Source organism: Polypterus senegalus, chromosome 8, assembly GCF_016835505.1.
Source record: "Polypterus senegalus isolate Bchr_013 chromosome 8, ASM1683550v1, whole genome shotgun sequence".
Lineage (NCBI taxonomy): Eukaryota > Metazoa > Chordata > Cladistia > Polypteriformes > Polypteridae > Polypterus > Polypterus senegalus.
Window position 1 is genome coordinate 2264378 of NC_053161.1, and position 21483 is coordinate 2285860.

The following is a 21483-nucleotide window of genomic DNA, read 5'->3' on the forward strand; positions in this document are numbered from 1 at the left end:
ACCTAGTAACAGGTGTCAAACTCAGATCCTGTGGGTTTTCATTCCTGCCATTTTCTCAATTATTAACCAATTACCTGTGCTAACAGAAGATACTACCTTTTGCCTTAATTTTAACTGACCGACAGATTAAGATTAAGTGCCCCCCTTTTTGTTCTTTCCAAACAATAATGAGAAGAACAGCTAACTCGGGGGTCTCGAATTCACTTCCTGAAGGTACACTATTTCTGCTCCAGCCAATTTCTTAATTAATAGCCGATTCTTGCTGTTAATGCCACACATTATTTAATTCTCATTCTTCCATTCCAGTTTTTTTTGAGACCACTATTAACCGGTTTATGGAACCAGAAGAGGCCAACATGTATTCTATTCACATATTTTATTAAAATAGACATTATATGATGGACATATAGGTGCAGATGGAATCAGGTTAGCAAGTCTTTTCTCACTTCTCAGTGTTTGGCTGCTGATTAAGGAAATTAATCTTAAAAAATTAAGTTAGTTAAAATGAAGGCAAAGGCAGATTAGTCTTTGTTCCACTGGTAGCATTAATTGGTTACCAATTAAGAAAATGGTGCAGCCTGTAGCTCCCTCCAGGGTCTGAATTTGACAGATAGGCTATTCTAAATGTATTAACAGGGCAATGAGTCACACATGTAGTATTTCATTTTGAAAATGAATTTTATTGTTTTATAAGCAAAACACACAGCAGATAACTGCAGGCGTCACACATTGTGCCAGGGTGTTCACTGTGTCTGAATGTCATTTCCGCAATTAATGTTGATAAGACGCTAATATTGATGACTTGTTCCAAGGCAGAAAGCCTTAAAGGGCAAGCCTAAGTTTGGAGATGCTCTTGGATGTATGGGGCTAGTGAAGTCGAATAGAAACGTTCAGAAGCACAAACATCTACTGATTATATTATCCAATTTCACGTGGGTCATGAACAGCCTGAATCCTTGTCATTTTTAGTTTTAACCGAGTGTCCTGACAGTGTAACAGCAAATAGAAAAGATATTGCACGGTGCGAGCAGCAAGTCAGAGGCGTTAACAGTCTTGGAAAGTCTGACACCAGTGCTTGTGGCGATCTCAAACTTCAGAGACAGTTTTTCTCTGAAAGGATAGAAACTCCCAGGCATCTGTGTGGCACAAGACGTATCAAGTGCCTGGTGCAGTGTCTCCGACTGCTGTTTAACAGTACGCAGCCAGATGAGTTGAATCTAAAACATAAAATAAATAAGGGTGAATGTTCCCACATTGACAGAAGTGGAGGACCTAGGGTAGCCATGGAATGGTTAAGTGTTGCTTTCGTAAATAATGGCTTGTGAGATGCAGTGCTAAACAAAGAGACAGACACACAACTGCCACCTCTCCCTCCGGCCTGTCATTGCAGAATTACATAACAAACACTAATATCTAAAGTACAACAGGCACCACCTTCGCCAAGATGGCTCCTGCAGCTCGAGTCACACTCAAAACACAGATTGGAGGAGATTGTCTTCCTGCGTAGTGCTCTTGCCATAAGGACCTAACCTCTGCGTATCTCACGGAGTTCTTCAGCCACTCTCTTCAGTTCTGACTCAATCTCTGATAGCGTCTCGTGCTCCTCCACCTAAAGAAGAAAATAAAAAGAATGCCCCACATGAGGACCTAAATTTACTCTTACTGGTGTACCAATGGGCATGGGAGGCGGGAAGTAATGTCTCACCAGCTCACTCTTCATTACGACTCACCTCATTCCTCACGTCCTCCTCCTCCCTCTTCTTCTTTAAGTCATCCTCTGCCTCCTCATTGTTTAGACTATGTAAGTGCAAAAGATGAGATTTCCTCAACTCATCTCGTTCCTCTTCTGCCTCAAACTGTCTTGTCTCCTCATCACTGGCCTTCTCAAAGACTCTTTTCTTTTTGGCAGCTTCTGGCTGCTGGCTGGTGCTCCCTGACCTCTTTCGTTTTTTCTCTTCAATTTCCTCGGCCCAGCCCTCATTATTTTTCTTATATTCTGGCCTCTCTTCGTCTTCTTTACCTCCAAAAAGATGCCGTCTCTTTTCTTCTTCATTGTGGTGCTTCCACTCCTCATACTCTTCATATCTATTCTCCCGGAGCCGGTTAAGCAACTCCTCAATCCGGGAGACCTCTTCAGCGAGCTTCTCCTCCTCTTTCTCATTGCCATTCTTCTTGTCATCCTCAAGAAGCTCTTCTAATTCTCTGTCACTCTTCTTTGCAGCTCCTCTTTTCCGGTCCTCATCAAGTAGATCCTCCACCTCTTGATATCTCTTTTTTGCGGCTGCCCTCTTTCGCTCATCCTCAAAGAGTTCCTCCAGTTCACGATTGCTTTTTTTCACATTGGTGCCCTTTTTATCCTCAAACAGTTCTTCTAAGTGTCTGTCACTCTTTTTCTCGTTGTCATTCTTTTTATGCCCAAACAATTCTTCCAACTCCCTATCACTTTTCTTTACATTTGTACTCTTTTTATCCTCCTCAAAGAGTTCTTCCAGCTCTCTATTGCTCTTTTTCACATTTGCACTCTTTTTGGCCTCAAACATGTCTTCTCCTTCTTTGTCACTCTTTTTTACATCTCCCTTCTTCTCCTCTTCAATGAGATCCCCGTCCCAGTTCTTTTTCGCTGTACCAGCAATGGAGGTCCGTTTTTCTTCATTTCCCTTCTCTGCTACAGCCTCTTTGATTACTCCCTTTGTGAGAATGACCTCTCTTGCAGTTCCCTGATGCTCGCCCTCTTCCTTTTCATCTTCCTGTTCTTCATGGCTTCTCTGAACCGCACCACTTCCTGGTGCTGCAGCCTTGCCGGACTCTGCCCCTCGTTCTACCTCCAGCTTCTCTGTGGGCAGAAGAGACAATCGATATGTCACATTTCAACACCCAACTGACCTTCAGGAAGGTGAAGTGCATATATGAAAGAGACACAGCAGCCATACTAATTGCAGTGTAAGCACCTCTTCTTGCACAGCATGAATTATCAGTTCTGTGACTGACACCATTTCTGTGCACACTCACCAGATTCGGCCAATTCTTGTAGTTCATGCAACAGATTGTGATGATGCAGCAAGGCAAGGATCTGTTCATCTGTTAAAAAAAAAGCAAAAAAAAAGCACAAAGTGGCTCTGTAGAACTGGTCAGGATTTTAAGGAAGTCCCAGCTATGCCCAGGAAAAAGTCTTATTAGATCAAGAACTACTTTTATAGAACATTGTAGTGCCATTTTGGGTTCATCTGGTGGGAAATTATAATATTACAGCAAAATGAATGCCAAGGTGCTACAGTTCATCTATTTTCACATCTTAATTGAAGTACAGGCATGTAAAATTACTTTCTCTGGGTCCTATGATGGATGGTGATGTGTCATATGCAGAATTTCACTGAACATAATAGTACTATTACTACAGTGTAGTGGACAGTTCACTCCCATACACAGTAGGCCACACTGTCCAGATTATCTGCCTGGTACAGTCATTACCTTCCTTCAGGATCTGGATACATTCAGGGTTCACAGGCATGGGTTTGGGCTGTGAAAGGGTATCCACGAGAACCTCCAATACACATTTGGTAACCTGTGCACAGAGAAGAAGAACACTGGGTAACGGCATCTTCAATATAAATTAGGCACATGCAGCTTTGATTGAGAGTCTTGCACTTTGTAAAATACTCAAATAATTGGGCTATATAAAATAAATCAGAGGAGTAAAAATAATCCTATGGAAGCATCATTAAAATATTGAATAGGCATAGGCAAATTAAGTGATGAAATTTACCTTGAGTACAGAACATACTTGAGATGAATGCATTATTTTTAAAGAATCATGGAAGGAACGAAGTAGGGCTGAAAATCCACAGGTTACTTCTAATGTGGTTCTTAGATACTTCAGAAACAGTGAGGATTTTGGTTTATGACGATTATATGAATGAGTTTGCCTTCTGATGTACTTGGTTGTCCAGGTTTAGGTGGAGCCCAGTGCAGCCAGGATAAGCTCCTCCCGTGCTGGAACTAGACAGTGGCTGCACTCTTAAAAAATAAAGATCCCAGAGTGGTTCTTCAGAGCAATGCCAAAGGGCAGTTTTTTTAAACAATGGGTCTGGTTGCAATTGTTGGGTCACACAAGGTCGAGACTCATCGCTTAAGTAATCAACATTTGCTCTTCATGCTGTTGGCATATGGTGTCTGTGGCATTTCTAAAAGTGGGCCAACCCACTAAATAAACCCGCCCCCTATCCCAGCCCCATTATTAATGTCCATTGGTGGTGATTGTTCAATGGGGACAACTATGACTGTCAGCGACATTATCCATGGGGGATATACCCCTGCATGACTGTTAGCAGTGATTCTCCAATGGGGACAATCAGATGGTCATCACAGACTGAGTCTCAAAGACAATAAGAAGAGTAAGATTGGGTCACAAGGAAAGAATAGTTTAAGAAACCCTGCCAAAGGAGAACCATTTTTGGTTTACAAAAGTACCATCCACATGAAGGTTCCAGAGGGAACTTTTATCTATTTTGATTCATAACAGGCTCCATAAATAAACATGAAAATGATAACAAAGTTGAGCTGCTGATTTTAAAAGGACTCTCACTGCATACAAGTACACAGACTCGGCTCAGGTTTTCTTGTTCGGTTCGTATCCTGCTAGGTAGCCCGCTGTATATTCAAGATTGCAGTTTTGTCCTCATATTTGGAACCTTTTAAAAGCCCATAGAACCAATTTCATGTGCAAAGGTCCCTGACCAGAATGGATTTGGTTCTTTGTAAAGCAAGGGTTCTACGATGAATCACACAACCCAGTGAGGTGCCATTACAGAGCTAGCTTTTTTAAGAGGGTGGATAGTTTTGAGAGAAAAGTGTTATTTACAGTTAACTAGAGAATTGCATTTTAAAAGGGCCTAACAAGAGTGATCACAATGAGATATAATCTAGAAGAAAGAGCCAAACACATTCAGATACAATGCTAACTCTGAAAGGCAGTCACACACAATAGCGTTCCTCACCTTTTCATCGGCATGGTGAAGCACAGAGGTCACTGGCAGGCATGTGACTACATGGGGCAAAAATAAAAAAAAAAAAAGAGTTAGAAGTGGGCACAGACTCCAAATTCTACTACACACTGGGTGGCTCTGATTTTGCACGGAGGTTTGCTTAACTGTGGAGATTGGTTGACATGTAGCACATTTTTTTATTAATAATTTCTGTTCAATTTTGAGCAAGGTCTTAGATTGTACTGAAAAACGTGAGTTCCACTAGATGCGAAGGGTTGAGAAAAGCTAGAGATTTAACAAAAACAAAAAAACCTTGGGATTCATTCTAATAAAGCCTCCTACAAGACAGTTACCTACTCTAAATCCCACTTTAACACACATCATAACAAAATAGCAGAGCCTATAATGTCTCAATCCCATGCACTTGGCCATCCTGCCACTTGTGATTAATCACTTTGAGTCTAAGGTGGTATAATCACCCTGCTGATCAGCTCAGCATGCCAGGAAGCCCAACCAAGCACTAATCCATATTCCAGTAGAATTAACGGGCTGATGCTCTGTTTTAGACAGCTGCCCACCTTGCTTGATGACTACCTCCTGGTGGATTCTTTTAGTAGAGCAGTTTTTCCTCAGCTCTGAGGAGTATACACACTAAAGAGACAATGTACAAAAAACTGTTAAGATGAATCATCACTAAGCCCGTAAAAGAGTGTAAAGACACACAGCCTCTGCTTCTCACTTGGCACTTTGCTAGATCAGGAAACCGTCTATTTTTAACCAGAAATTGCACATTTTGTTACTGTATGGGAAAGCTGGACTGATCTGTCTGCTTCTGTCTTTCTCTTACTCTGTGATAGGTGTGACTCATGTCATAATCAACAGGGGGTCCTGCCAAGTTATAGTGATGGGAAAAGGACAGGATGTGGCAGTCGAATGATGTACCATTAGACCAAAACCTAGAACACTCAAGGAGATCGTAACGACCCTGAAGGGAAAACAGTAGAATGGACATGGGGAATGACTGCCGAACCTGCAGAAGTCCCCAAGGTCACTTACATTATTTATGGACTTTTGGCAGACAAAGAGACAGATAGAAGTTACAGGCAAGGCCTGTCCCTTGAAATGTTACATGAAACTCGGATGGGCCTGCCAGACAGAGTTCTAGGGATAGGACCCCAGGTCTTCTATGCCACAGTGGGTCAATATCTTCAGTGACTGTAATATCCCTTATTTATTGCATCTGTCTGTTCTAAAATGCAATCACTTAACAAAACTGCAACAGAAATGATTCAAATTTCAAAAAGGTCATTTTCAGCATTTTTTAAACCGTGCAACTACCAATTGATAACACTTCTTTCACTACTGATAAACAATTCTCATTTGTCTTCCTAAGTGGCCTTTCATTCCTTAGTTGTCATCTGCACACTTTTTTTCTTCCCTTCCCTTCCGCATTTAAGCAGAGATTAGATAGACAGAACTTTATTTGTGCCTGGGGGAAATTAGTTTTTTTTTTGCAAAAGCTGTTTAAATAAATAAATACATGAATACATAGAAAAAACAAATACACACACACATACACAATGCTCAGCGCACACACCAAAATGAGTAAAAAAAGAAGATTTTTTTTTTTTTTAAACTTCTGACTTGGCTGTCACAGTCACATTTCCTGACACACTTCTGCTGAATAATTTGTTGGGTAAAATTCTTTGGTGTTAGTGTGTCAGAAAGAGGATGTGCAGCTTTGTTCATAATGGTGCTCTGTTTTGTTTTAATTGCCTCTCTTCCTATGAGCTCCAGGAGGTCCAGAGTGCATCCCATTACTGAGCCTGCCCTTTTAATTAACTTGTCGATTTGGTGGGCCTCTCTTGAAGTGAATAGTTAATGCTGCTGACTCACGGATTCATCTTCCTGGGTTTGAACCTCTCAACCTACCACTGTCCACATGTCCTTGTTTCTGGGCGAGTGTTCCTTTGGACTCCCCAAAGATGACTTGAAATTGTTCCTGTAGTTGGTTGATTGCTGCTATTCCCAGTATGGTCAATATAATTTTAAGCTGCCTGTGACTACTAACTGTAAGCAGATATAGAAAAGCAAAGCAGATATAAAAAAGAATGCATCCTTTACATATAGACATTGATAGTTTAAAATTTGAGATTTTTACTTATATGCTCCTATTAAAGCAATCAGTGGCAGAACAAAGGAAAACAAAACCTCTGCTTAGTACTGGTCCTTTTCAAATACACTATTACCTTCCTAAGTAATAAATCGTGACTACTAAAGCAGAGCGAGGATATGTGCTAGAGTCAACTTGTCATTTTTATTATCTCTCCTCTTTGGTACCACCTTTTCTCTAGATGGGGTTGTGGAGAGCACTAGTCCTTGCAGGAGCTGACACAAAGCTGGATAAGATGCAAATTTACAGCTAGGCATGCTCATAGCTGCAGAAACATGTATAAGTGGGGTGTCCTGTAGTAAATCATTCCTGAGGAATCTGGCAATTTTTCATATTACACTTTGATCAAACGACTTTTGATTGAACAAGAATCCAGAGTTTTTAAGGTAAAGTAGACTCTGACTACTCAAACTCAGTTACCTTGGCACCGGAGAGTGACGATGTGTTGCATGTCAGTTGGACATGCAAGCCAGAACTTCACTGGACTCTGTACACATGGCAATACTCTTAAAAGAAACTAAATTAATTTGTCCAGGACTACACTGCTTATTTATTAGTGTTTGCTCTAACCTAGCAGGTATTCAAACACTATCTTTATGCACTGGTGATATCTTTGTGTAAACTAACTTTGAAAGTTGCCTTGCACCAGTTGCAAAATTCTGTCTCCATGAAAAGCCTATTCCACTTCCTGTGGTGGTCAAGAGCCACAAGATGTATTTTACAGTGTGGACTCATGCAAAAAAAAAAAAAAAAAATTACAAATGATACAATCTGTCTTTATGGCGTATTTCATGGGAAGGTGAAATAGAGATTTACATTCATAAATGTAGAAAATTTTGCATTTTTGTCATAGTCTTCACTCTCTTTTGCCAATTTCCCGTGGACTTTGTTCCTTTAATTGTATTCAAATAATGACAATTAACAACTAGTGTATTTAGTTAATAATCAGGATATAAATCTTTAGCCAAGGTAATAAAAATAAATTATTTCCCTGTAGCACACATAAATGCTGGCTACATTCCAATAGCATTTAGGAAACAAGATTTGAAACCTTCATCATTCTGTATTGTCTGCCAGCTCTTCTACTCCACTTATTGTTAATTGTCATTGTTATTATGCAATTAGCAAAGGAAAAAGTGAATTAATAGGAAAATGACAAAAGAGAGCTAAAACCTAAAATCTATGGTATACAAACGCATATTAATACATTTGTGAATGGAAAAATCTCACACTATGTTTTTTTTCTATATGCAGAATAAGAGAAGGAACAAATCACCAGATATACACAGCAAATTCCTGTCAATCATGAATAATCCACTGCATCCACTTCACAGTGTCATCTCCAGACAGAGGAGTAGCTTCAGTGACAGACTTTTGTCACTGTCCTGCTCCACTGACAGACTAAAGAGATCGTTCCTCCCCCACACTATGTGACTGTTCAATTCCACCCAGGGGAGTAAATGCTAACATTAATTTTATTTTAGTTTTTTTTTCATTTTTATTACTATTTAATTTAATATTGTTTCTTTGTATCAGTATACTGCTGCTGGATTATGTGAATTTCCCCTTGGGATTAATAAAGTATCTATCTATCTATATATAAAAATGAAATCAACCTAGAGGGAAAATGCCTCATGATTGTGAAACTGGTTGAAACAACAACCTGCTGCTTCAAGGGTCTCCCAGGACAGTAGCTAGAAAACAGTGAGGTAGACAAACACTCACAAACTCTTCTATTGCTGGTGAGAAAGTAGCCACTGCTTAGGTGGTAGGACAGACATCATCGGATATAATTCTGCTATTAGATGCAAAGTCAGCAGTCTGTTAGCTTTCATACTTTCTAGGTTTCCTAGCATTTAATGGATTTGTAACAACCTTTTGCATGTGTTTGTGCTGCCATGTTGTGTCTTAACCGGTTACTACATGAAATACAGCACCCTTAGCACCCTACGTCATACCCAATGCTGAACCAGGTTTGAGTCACCAGTCCACCCAATGGCACAGCTTTAGGGGGAAACAAAATGAATGGCAGCACAACACGCATGTTCTCTTTCTGTGTGATGGTGATGTGATCTACTATACCGCCATGCCTTTTTATGTGTAATAACAGTTTCACTCCATCACACTCCTCCTATATCCCAGGGATGCACATTGGGGAGTTTATTTTGCAGTAGTATTAGTGAGTTTGGATGTCTGTGAAGAAATGTCACCCCATCCAATGCTAGCTCTGCCTTGTGCCTAACATGCTAAGAAAGGAAACCATGCAATGAGATGGTGGGTCGAGAAATGGATGCCCAGACAAGCACAATTGCCACCTAATAACTGCAACTTCACTAAAAATAAGTATCAACTGCGTTATGTGGGCTTGAGAATGTCAGGTAGATTTATCTTATTTTTACTATTACATAATTATAGTCAGTCAGTCATTTCCCAACCCACTATATCCTAACACAGGGTCACAGGGGTTTGCTGGAGCCAATCCTAGCTAGCACAGGGCACAAGGCAGGAACAAATCCCGGGCAGGGTGCACGCCCTCCGCAGTACATAATTATATTTACTACATATTTCGTGTTAAGTTAAATGTTATATAAGATTGATTAACATCTGTATATTTAATAATGCATTATACAACTTCCATCCATCCATTATCCAACCCGATATATCCTAACTACAGGGTCACGGGGTTCTGCTGGAGCCAATTCCAGCCAACACAGGGTGCAAGGCAGGAAACAAACCCCAGCCCACCACAGGGTGCACACACACACCAAGCACACACTAGGAACAATTTAGAATCGCCAATGCACCTAACCTGAATGTCTTTGGACTGTGGGAGGAAACCGGAGTACCCAGAGGAAACCCACGCAGACACGGGGAGTACATGCAAACTCCAAACAAGGAGGACCCAGGAAGTGAACCCAAGTCTCCTAACCGCAAGGCAGCAGCGCTAGCCACTATGCCACCGTGCCACCCATTATACAAAATATACTATTAAATAAGTTCTTATTTTTTTCTCCATTTTAAATTATTAAATAAGTACTCTACAGATGTCAATATGCCATGATACTGTACATTGTAATATATTTATTGGTGAAATACCATCCTCATCTGCTGAATTCTATAAGCCAAATCTCATCGTCACAGGCTTGCAAATTTGCTCACAGCTTATATTGTTTATTGTGTTCCTTATTTGTGAACACTTTAAAAATGGACTCATTTTTTACACAATTGTGAGGTTAACTTCAATTAAGGCATATTTGATTTTTTTTTATTTGGAGCATGTTTAGAGTGTCACTTTAGGCATCTCCATACTCTAAAAATGCCCTGTCAAAATACATTTAATTAATATTTAATATGAGTTAAACAGGTAAATGCTTACATATTTACATTTAAGCTGTGTTTGAGATGCCAACATTGGTTTCATTGTACAAGACTAGTTTATGGATAACTGTGGTATTGTCATAGATCAGGGGTGGGCAATGTCAGTCATGGGGGCCACAGTTGCTGCAGGTTTTTGTTCCAACCCAGTTTCTTAATGAAGAGTCAATTATTGCTGATGAAGCACTTATTGCTCAAGTGACATTTTGATGCTTCATTATAGTGGTCTCACTTGTTAACATTCCCCACCCTTAATTGCTTATTTCAATCTTAAACATCTGTATTCATTGTTTTAATTGCTCCTTATTAGCAATAAGATGCAAATGAAAAAGAAGCCAGCAGTTCTCCATCTAACTTGTTTCCATTTACACCTGTGTGCATTCATCATGGACTGTTTGGTTTAATAAAACACTTAAAAGGAAAAATGTGACAGACTAAAAATGATCCATTTTAGGCTTCAAATCATTTGGATGATATCCTTGGAAAGGAAAGAAAATGCATGATATAAGAACCTAACATTGCAGACTAACAAGCCATAAAATTACATAAGGCCTGAAACTGGCAAGCATTGGTTTCAAATTAAGCAATTAGCCACTATAGTCCTCCAGGACCACCATTGCCTATGCCTGGCATATACTCACTATCATGCATATTAAAACATTGCCATTAATATAGTGAATACATATATTACAATACATTTAGAAAAATGAACACGCAGAGTTATTTTCTTCATACAAATCTTTCTTGAATTATTTTACCTTAAAATGTCATATAAAATGTCCACCTTTACACAGCCATTTCTAACAATATTGACAAAGTTCTTGAAAATTTAATTAACACATTTAGCGTATGTTGAAACAAAGGAAGCAGCTTGCATTCCTTTAAACAGCAAAACAAATTGTTTACAGACCTTAAGTTAAGTTTAGCCCATGTAATGTCCTTTTTACACTCAAAAATTGGAAGGGCTATTTTTCCAAATACAGCATTGCATTACGTTGATTTGTTTAAAATGAACAGGCTTCCCTGCCACGTTGATTATATGGAGTACTGTCCACTCAAAAAAAAAAAAAAACAGCAGCACAGAACTTACCTTGAATTTTCTGGCCTATTATTCTTGACATATAATTCAACATTTGCATAAAGTAAGTTCATTTGCACCACTTTGTAGGTAAAATGCTGCAAAGGGTTTCCAGAGACCTTGTATCTTTTTACAGTTGGAAAGAAACTTAAAGGCAGTGAGTAAAGTTGCTTTTCCCCACAAGTGGCGTGTGATTTTGTGTGATTGTGAAAGCTGACTGATAGTATGTGGTTACAATAGACTGGCTAACATGTTACACATTATAGAGAAGAAAAGCTACTTTTCCTTTACTTTGAGACAACATGATATTTATACAGGTACCTTGGATTATAGTTTAAGTGTAACTAGCTAAGTAACCCAGTGATGCCTGGAAGAGAAAGTGGAAGGGTAAAAAATAATTACAGTACCAATTATACTTTATAGTGCCAAACTTTATTACCTTCAAATATGTTTCATTTAGTACACGTCTATTGCTAGTAATGGAAAGCTAATTTGTATACAATATTGTATATGGGTTTACCTGCTGTTGCAAAGAACTTCAATTTGCAATAAATAACGCAGGAGACAATGTGGCCCCACACAGCATGGTTTGGGCTCATGGCACACAAACGGGGGTAAGAGATGATTAAAGGAAAGGTGAATAGCAATGTGTGGAAATTGAACCCAGATTTCTTAGCTAAAAAAAAAAATAAGTGTGCTAATCATGATTCTGCAATGACAGCCTGTGCAGAGCTCTTTCTCTGTAGCTCAGTGTTGTATTTCATAATATTTACCATTTAGAAAGTGCAGCTTTCTGTATTGGATTTGTTTAGATTAGCAGTGTGGTAGGTGCGGCAACGTGTTGTAATCAGCACGTCACTTACTAGCTGTGCCTCCCGTGTGATGGGTTGAAATCTAAGTAATCAATGTAGACTTCAGTGTTGATGTTTACAAGCTGCATTTCATTGCATTTGTCATTCTAGACAATAGACAAATGTTTGTGATATACCATGTTAGAATGACAAATTCAATGCATATATGTCTGTTATATGCCATTTGGTATGGGATTCATAAAAGCACTGCTAATGTGTAGGATACGCCACCTGTTGGAATGACATATACAATGCATTTTATTACTACAAAAGTTTGTGATGCAAAGTTTTTTGGAATTACAAACATACCAACATTTATCCTTTTATTAAGGTGGACACAATTTGCTGCATATTTAAAGTGGAAAAAATATTGTGTTTAGATTAAATACATTCGATGATTATAATTCATTATGGAATTTGAGTCATCTTTACAGTTGACCGATTCCCATGAGGTAAAGAGACAAAACCTAAAGTTAATTCAGAAAAAGCCCACAGCTTCAAATACAATACAGAAATATTGCTGGGCAGGTTGTGATACTGTTATAATGGTAAAAGATTACGCATGACATACCAAAATTCAATAAATAATTCTGCAAAAAATATGGTCCCCAACAATGACCACATACTAATAGTAAAAGAAATGCTCAATTAAATAAAAGTACATGTCCCAGGTGGGACTTAAAGGCAGATTAATATGTTGAAAGGCAAGTTTGCCATCCATTCTGCTACCATCTGCACCTCAGCAGTGCTGTTTCTCTGTTAGCACACCACACTGTAATATTCTTTGCCACTTGCTCGGACCCTGAGCCATCTCCTCCATCACTTCTTGGGGAGGAGGGGTTTGGAACATAGATTATATGTCAAAAAATCATGGTAAGAAGAGCCTGTGGCTTGAAAAACAGCTTTGTATAAGGAACAAACAAACAAGCCGATTGTGGTTTACATATACACTTTAATACCTTTTAGATAGCAGTAATGTATATCATAGTGTTATAATGTAAAATAACATCACACCTTTTTTCCAAAGTATATAAATGTTTTGGATTTAAACTAATTTATAGTATTTTTTTAATCTTTATTTCTAATACAACATATATAACTGGTTAATAGATCTATTATGGTGAATTCAGCTGTAACTTTAGTGTTAACATTTACAATTATGTTTTAAAAAAAAAATCACAGACATTTATTTTGAGATTTCTAATTCTGAAACAGTTGCAATGGTATTTTATACACATGTGACAGTTCATCCCAGTGTTAAGGATAACAAAAATGTAATTGTGTACTGGATTAATTTTACTGAAATAAAACATACACACACACACACACACAGAGGGAGTCTGTCAGTCCATCGCAGAGCCAGTCAACCATAGCGGGTCAGTCTAGAGTCACCAAATCGCCTAGAAACAGGAATTTATTCCAGCACCCACATTCATATTTCAGTGAGCTGTTAACGGTACCTTCAAACTCCCCCTGGGCTTTTAAAGCAGATAAACAGATTCTTGTCACCTTGAAACTGCATTAAGTTAATACAGTTGTTTTAATGGAGTAATATATCGAATTTAGTTAAAAATTAAAAATCCACTCCCAATCTCCCAAGTCTGTTTACCTTAATGCTGGCAGCCGGAGCCAAACTCGGCAGAATCGGACGTGTCGGGACAGCAAGCCATCGCCGCCTGCTTTTACGCGATTTTAACCTCCTATGCACATCTTTGTGATGTGTGAGCAGAAAATGGTATTTCGTAAATAAATAAGATTCCGTAGGGGACTTGAAACCTACACACACTGAGAGCGTCTTGGCAGAAAATTGAACCCGGGTTTCTGGAGTCGTTTTACAGGCGACGCGGATGCAATAGCAAAAACAAAAGACAACTGACAGCTCTACGAAGAGATCAGCAACGAAATGTGTTCGGAAAGACATCTCTCCATACCGGCCGAGTCCACTGCACGCATCTTCACGAGCGGACTTTCTGCACTTGACCTCCGACAGTCCAACTATGACCATTAGTAGGACGAGGACGATTAATATCCTTGGCGCTTTCCAATTATTTCATTACACGACCACGTTAGACAGTTCAAGGTGAACGCAGGACGCAAGGTAGAGAACAAGATGCGGGATACGGCAGTATACATCTTCGAACGATAGGCACACATTTAATTTGTACGTCCTTAATACTCTTCAGTCGGAACAAAATACGAGAATAAACTATGAGTAACGGCTGGTAAGCGGTGCGCAGCGCCCGGTGTGAAGGTTACTTACATAACAAGTACCGTCGAACCGAATCCTGGGAAGAGCTTGCTAATAACGTCCCGCTACCTAAACCCCTACTGACCTGGCACGGTGGGTCTTACCTTGGGCCGCGGCGAGCAGCACCAGGGCAGCGGAGAGGCTCATTCTGTCCGCACGTATCGAATCCACGCCCCCGTGCACCTGCAGTTCGTCTCGCACAGCGCCGCGACTGGCTGAGCGCCCGGACTCGCGCGCGCTTTAAGTACAGGGAGTCACCACGTGCCCCTCCCATTGTGTATGCCAGACTGGGGGACAATCAGCCGGTAAGTCAAGGGCACCCAATGAGATGGCACGCGCAAGGTAGCCAGGCTTACAAATGAGAAACAAAACACACCGAGTCTGATATGTCTATATGAGAAATACGATCGGATAATCGAATTACAGAAATACTTAGAATAAAGAAAAAAAACCTGCAAGGTAGAAAAGTGCACTGTTTGAACTGGCAGTGTCAAGGTTGGAACAAGCCCGTTTGGAACGCCAGTGTGTCCATTTATCTATTTTAAATTATGGGCAAACAGTGGTCTAGTTTTTTCTCAGATCCAACAAGTCAACAAAAACTGTTAACTGGAGCCATTGATACCAGTGATGATGTACTGCAGAACTGCCAGCCAGATAAAGGACAAAAAACAGAGAGTAGTACGTGGAGAGAAGAGTGATGTTAATAGTGGATTCCATCAAGGGATCTGTCCAGTCACCATTTTAAAGAACCATTTCAGGGTCATAGGTAGCAGGCACCTTTTGTTACTCTTGCCATCAATCCATCCATCCATTAATCAATTTTCTGAAACCTGACCCTTCTGTGAAAAAGATTCTAGAGAGCATCGTTACTTTTTCGATCCAGCCATCCATTTTGTGAACCTGCTTTTCTCTTTTGAGTGTCAGGTGTAAAATTTACATTTACATTTATTTGCTTAGTAGACACCATAATCCAAAGCGATTTACAAAAGAGGTCAACATAATCAAGTAAATATTCAACATAATCAAGTAAATATCCACCTGGAGGACTGTTTGGGAACAAGTGTTACATGACAAGGGCACAGAGTTGGACACCACAAGGGAGTAGAGAAATGTACATATCTGGCCAACACCTTTTATGCAAGGCAACTTCCACCATTTATAATGCAATTGGTTAGATTTTGTTCCTTTTTCCAAATGGAGCATAGGGTCACACATTAGCAGGATTTGAACCCACTGTGCCACACTGCCTGCTTACAAAAGCTGTGTTACAAAACCCAATTCACCAAACAACAGAGTCCTCAAACAATTCTTGATCACACTGAGAGAGTCAGAATTTCAAATAGAGGTGGGCAGCTCATTTTTACAGCCAGGAGCTACACATGAAAAAAGTCTGGATTGAGATTTGATGCCATGCAGAGGTGGCATCGCCAGACGCTGTACATCAGCAGACATGAATGGTCAAGAAGGAGCATGAGGCCTCACAAGTGCCTCCCTAGGTATAGATGCTGACCCACTGACTACTCTCCGTAGGCGAGCATTTGAACTTAGTATGTGCCACTACAGGGGACCAATGTAGTGATCTGCAAAGAGCAGGGACATGTTCTTGCCTTGGCTGTTTGAACACCAGACGTGCTGCTGCATTTTGAATCATTTACAACAGCCTGATGATAAAATAGGACCTAATTCTGGACAGCATGCCAGGGCATCACTGGCAGAATTCACATACACACACACCCACATTCAACCAATTAGGTTTAGGATGAAACTGGAATCGCTTCAGAATGCCCACGTAAATGTGGTGAGAATGTGCCAGTTTCACACTGCTTGCCAGTAATAAACAGGTCTCTAGGCGTGTGGGGCACACCACTAAGCCAGAGTGCTACCAATGAATTCTAAAACCTGCTTTATTTTTTTTGCACTGGTAGTTTCCTCGTAAGTTATTGTGATGTTCCCGTTGTCTCTTGCGGAGTCCAGCTACATTTAATGTAGCTCGTAATTGGTCGCTGTGGGCCAGAGCCTGTCCTGACAGCACTGGGCATCAGGTGGGAATGATCTTACATGGCACCCTCACTCGCAGCAATACAGGGCCAATGTCATTTGTTTTTCTTTTTATGTCCACTCTGTTATTCTGAGATTTTACTGGTGGCAAGCCCTTGAAAAATATTTCATACAGTACAAAAACACGTCAAACATCAGTCCACACACTTTGTAAGGGTCACCAATTAATCTGATCTTTGGTAGGAAAACTGCAGTACCCAGAGGAAATGCCATGAAGACAAGGTAAAGAACATGCAAGCTCCACATGGACAGAGGCCAGGACAACAGATCTGTGAAGCAACAGAGCTAACCACCTGCCACCTTACCAACTCTTCATCCTAGTACTAATGATGACACATACTCATATACACAGGTAGTGCATAAACAAGAAACACTGCAAATACCAAGGTGGCACCAAAAGCTGTTCTGAAAGACCTGGGCAATTCTGAAAAATTGGACAAGGATGCAGTTTAGTGAAACTGTAAGTGCAAAGGAATATGTACAAGTGAAAGGAACTCTTAAAAAAAGGAAAATGGCAAGATTCTCACTCATAAGAAACAAATTCTGGATGTTTTATATTGAGGTGACGTTCTCAGTAGTCAGATGGTTTGCAGAAGTAAATAAAAAAGGCACATAAGGAGTTAGTACTGAAGGACCTGTCCTGCTTTGCTCAGCCAAGGGAATCAACCCTTTTTAGTGTCAAACATTGAAGACTAGGACATCTAATTCAGGTCTTCAAAATCCTCTGACATGCCATTAAAGTTAATTTAATAGAAACTAGCATCTGGATAGAGTGGTAGTTCAGCAGCAGAGCTATAGGTTCAGGTTCGAGCAGTTAAATGTCAGTGTGCGGTATGAGTGTTCTCCCTGTCTAAGTAGTTACTCTAAAAATTATACATGAGGGCGACTCTGAATTTGTCTGTTGTCATTGTGTACATTAGGGTGCCTGTCCAGAATTGGTTCCTACCATGAGTGCACACTACATTTTCAGTGTTCTGTAATGGGGGGAAAAAAGCAGGTTTGCTAAATTAAAATACTTCTTTAATCTGGGTTGTTTCCTTGAAAGCCTTTGTCAGAATGTGGGATTCAAGATGACACTTCATGGTTTGATGGAGCTGGAATGCCCTGCACACGACTAGAATGTTTTCCAGGTTCCTCAAATGAATGTTATTGTGTCCCCGCCCGAGATCTGCTTCTGTCCCAATTCTCCAATTTATACTCTCACTTTACGATTGATTCAACTGCTACTTTGAGCCATTTTGAGATTTCATTGGGGACTCTATTTTTTGCCTAGCTTTATTCTCATGGCTTTTTGACCTATTCTATGTTCTGATCCTCCTTTTCAATATCCATTTATAGTATGTTCCTGACTGTTGAGCCTACCAGCCATTGTTCACTGACATTGCCTCGGTGTCTTCCACTTGTCCGTGTTATCATTTTGAAACTGCACTAGCAGCAGGTGTGCGTGTGTTAAAAGGAAAGAAATGCTTGGGCATGCAAGTGGGGTTAACAAAGGCATTAGGTGTGGTGTTGGGACACTTTATCTTCAACTGGTAGGGGTAGCCCACGGCCATGTTTCTCCTCCAGGTATACTGGTTCTTTTTAGGATGTAAAACCAGTCTTCTTCAGCCCAGGCTTAGATTTCATTCCTCCCCAAAGTTACCAGCAGTTATTTTTAAATTTATTTTTTGAAAGATCCTGATTGGTAGTTAAGGTTGCAGGCTCTGAGCGTCTGGGGGTGTTGAAATATTGAGATTTCTACATGGTTCTGATTTTGGACTCCCAAACACAGTGAACCGATTTTAAACAGGTTTGTGGCATTTTGTGACACGTGGAAACTTTAATACAATGGTGAAAACGAATGCTGTACTTTCTGAACTGGTACCTTATTTGCAACTTAAGTCCTCAAAAGCGAAAAATGTTGATTGGGACCTTTGTAAATGATCTAATAAGCACTACGTGATCAAATCATCATGCAAGTTATGGAGGAGAGCTTGGCCCTTGTCAACACAAATCCTTAACTGAAGTTGAGTTGTGCACCTTTTCCTCAACAGATCATATCCAGAATGTTGACAAAGGCATTGTATCAACAGCTGGCAATATTTGGAGGAGGTCAGAACTTTAGAGTGAACATGGGATGTCTGCCATTCTGAAACGTGAATCAGTGCCTCTCTGGTAGTCTTTCCCTAAAGTAGCCATGTCTTTGTTGATACCACATTAAAAAAGCAGGAGAGTAGGTTAATGTCATGAAGACAGTATTATGACAATTACTATTTTATAGAACAGATTTGTGAAGTGCTTGATCTGTAATATTTAACTCTTTGAGAGCGGAATATTTATTTTTTCAACCGGAGTTCAAGGTGAATCTGGCGAGAGAGTGAAGCAAATATGCAAAGTGAAATGCTCCAAATGACATTTTGTGTATTATTGCTAAATTGGACTCTTTGACTTATTGGACTTTCGATTTCTATGCAAGTGATCTGGAAATGGAAAATGAAAGTGATGCACCAACATCAGCTGACTGGTCCCCAGCTGATTGTAAAGCCAAACGCATTTGTGTAGCAGCCGGCACTTCGAAGTGTCGTTATGACATGCCAACATCCGCCTCGAAAGAGTCAATTGCTATTTAACATATGTTAAAAAATACATTGCCAAAAATGTACATGGTCTTGGCTCAGGTCTGGATGTGTGCTTCCCTCAGTTATTCACATTGCACAGTGGATATATTCCATACAATTCAATTGGAAACATCTCAGAATGACAGGGTACCACCTCCCAAAGTCCAAAAGTGCACTGTAAACCATATGTCCAGTTTCAAAAAACTTTCATTGAGGATACTGAGATGCAGAAGGATTGGGCAAAAGACTCCTACAGAAACCATAACTGAAGAGACACATGTCATCCTAAGTTTGGAGATCTACAGCACACGACACCAGAACAGCATATATACAGCTGCAGTCATCCTCCTCCCCTTTGAATGTAACATTAATAGTGGAATATTAATTCGAGGCAATACTTATAGCCATATTAGGAGAGTGCTCATAACATTACACCCACTGAGTGGGCTACCAGGTCCCCCATTATGAACTCAACTAAAAAGATTTAGGATGTTGTTTGAAAATGCCCAGATTAGGCTCTTCACTAAGCCACAACTAAAACCTTCTCCAAAAAGTAATCTATTACATACTTGAATCATAATTAATTTCAATTTTGGGGAAATATAGTAGTCTTTATAATATTTCAGTCTCAATTTTCTCAAGCATAATTTGTAAAGTAAAAGCATTTCCACTCTCATTCTGGTGTTCCCACTCAGAAAGAAAGGTTTAAAGGGTGCGGTGGGTGGGTATGCAAACTGATCTAACTATCTGGTTTCTCCTTCTGGGCTCAGTATGCAAGGCCAGGCATGGGTTATGCTAGCTTTCTGGTGGTTGCTGCTTCTACATACAGTATGTCCTCTTTTGACTTGAATTTTCTTTCCACTTTTGATGATATTGATGACTTAGGCAAGATTACATGGAATTAAATCACAGCCAGTTGTGGCTCAATGGTTACGTTTTTGAACATGCCACTTTTTACTACTGCCAAGTGCATAAATTGATTATTGTGCAGATAGCTATTAGCTAATTTTGCAGATCCCATTGTGTCTAGTGGGGTTCACCTGCATTTAATAGATCTCCAAATCAGAACTTACTCTAATGTTAAGGATACCCAGTACTTGTGTGAAGACTAACTTGCGCCTGGCTTGGGGGACAAAACAATGAGAAAAAAGGCTGATCTCAAGTCCAAGGATATTCTAGCTATTCCTGCTCTACTATGGTGTTTCACGGTGTGTGAAAAATAAACAGATGTCCTCAGAAGAAGAGCTCTATACCCAGTGGTAATTTCTCTAGCTAAGCAAAAGCTCTGTCCAAGGTGCTACAATACTTGCCCATCATACAGTATTTTTGAGCTGTGACCTCGACAAAGCAAGAAAACAGTATGGGGGAGGCTCAAAATGAAACATGTGAGTGAATGACATCATGGAAACAGCTGGTGGCAGCCTGATCTTGTATGAGTGATGAAGATCACTCCCTCTTTTGTGTAGGAAACAATAGCTACCATTAAACATTCCAGATGGCAGCTGGAGACTCTGCAACAAATTAGAAGCTGCAGGGCATTCCATAGAGACACACCTGCTTCAGATGTGCAAGAAGGGTCAGCTTATAGGAATATCACACTCGTTCTGGAACACAATTTTTTTTTTTATCACTTTTATAAGCTTGTTGTGTGTGGGGCTTGCAATTTACCCTCAAATGTCAGACATGAATGGTCATTCTAATATAAAGTCACAGACTGACTAAAGCTGTAAATCCTTTAATAGAAAACCAAGGAGATAAACCTGACAGAAGGAAGAGATGAACGTTCGAACACATTCATTGTGATCATACACCTTTGTGACAGCCACTATAGAAAGTAAGAATACCCCAATAATGTTATCCAGGTTCAACTTGCATCTTGCAATTTCTGTTGTTCTTATTGGTTAGATCCATTCCAGTTCAACAAAGGCAGGTTTTACCTTCCCTTTATCAGGTTTCTATGGTGTTGGTTTGGTCCAATATATTTCAGAGGGTTATATTTGGGCCTTTCAATGAAGTCTGTGCCCATTAAAGACTGCAGTACCTGAGGTACACGGACACTTCCATCCTGGAATGAAAAAGAGTACAGATGGTTTAACTTTTCACTCAACAGAAAGGAGTCCA

The 21483-nt window shown here is 39.9% G+C and overlaps 2 protein-coding genes across 3 annotated transcripts in view; both read right to left on the reverse strand.

Annotated features, from left to right (window-relative positions):
• Positions 1–659: 659 nt before the first annotated feature.
• On the reverse strand, positions 660–14940 carry LOC120533702 (chromogranin-A-like). Of its 2 annotated transcripts, XM_039760602.1 has the most exons (6): positions 14812–14939; positions 4995–5041; positions 3469–3562; positions 3010–3078; positions 1731–2833; positions 660–1609 (listed from the first exon to the last, which is right to left on the reverse strand). In XM_039760602.1, the coding sequence occupies exons 1-6, from the start codon at positions 14852–14854 to the stop codon at positions 1526–1528; spliced, it is 1440 nt and encodes a 479-aa protein (XP_039616536.1). In that variant the 5' UTR covers positions 14855–14939; the 3' UTR covers positions 660–1525. The 2 variants fall into 2 exon arrangements, with proteins under 2 accessions (XP_039616536.1, XP_039616537.1); XM_039760603.1 differs by lacking the exon at positions 3010–3078 and having other exon boundaries at positions 14812–14940.
• Positions 14941–21081: 6141 nt separating this feature from the next.
• Positions 21082–21483, reverse strand: part of sars2 (seryl-tRNA synthetase 2, mitochondrial) — a 55079-nt gene continuing 54677 nt past the window's right edge. The window contains exon 16 of the mRNA XM_039760604.1: positions 21082–21427. Within this exon, the coding sequence (XP_039616538.1) occupies positions 21296–21427 (132 nt within the window). The 3' untranslated portion in view covers positions 21082–21295. The remainder of the gene's footprint in view (positions 21428–21483) is intronic.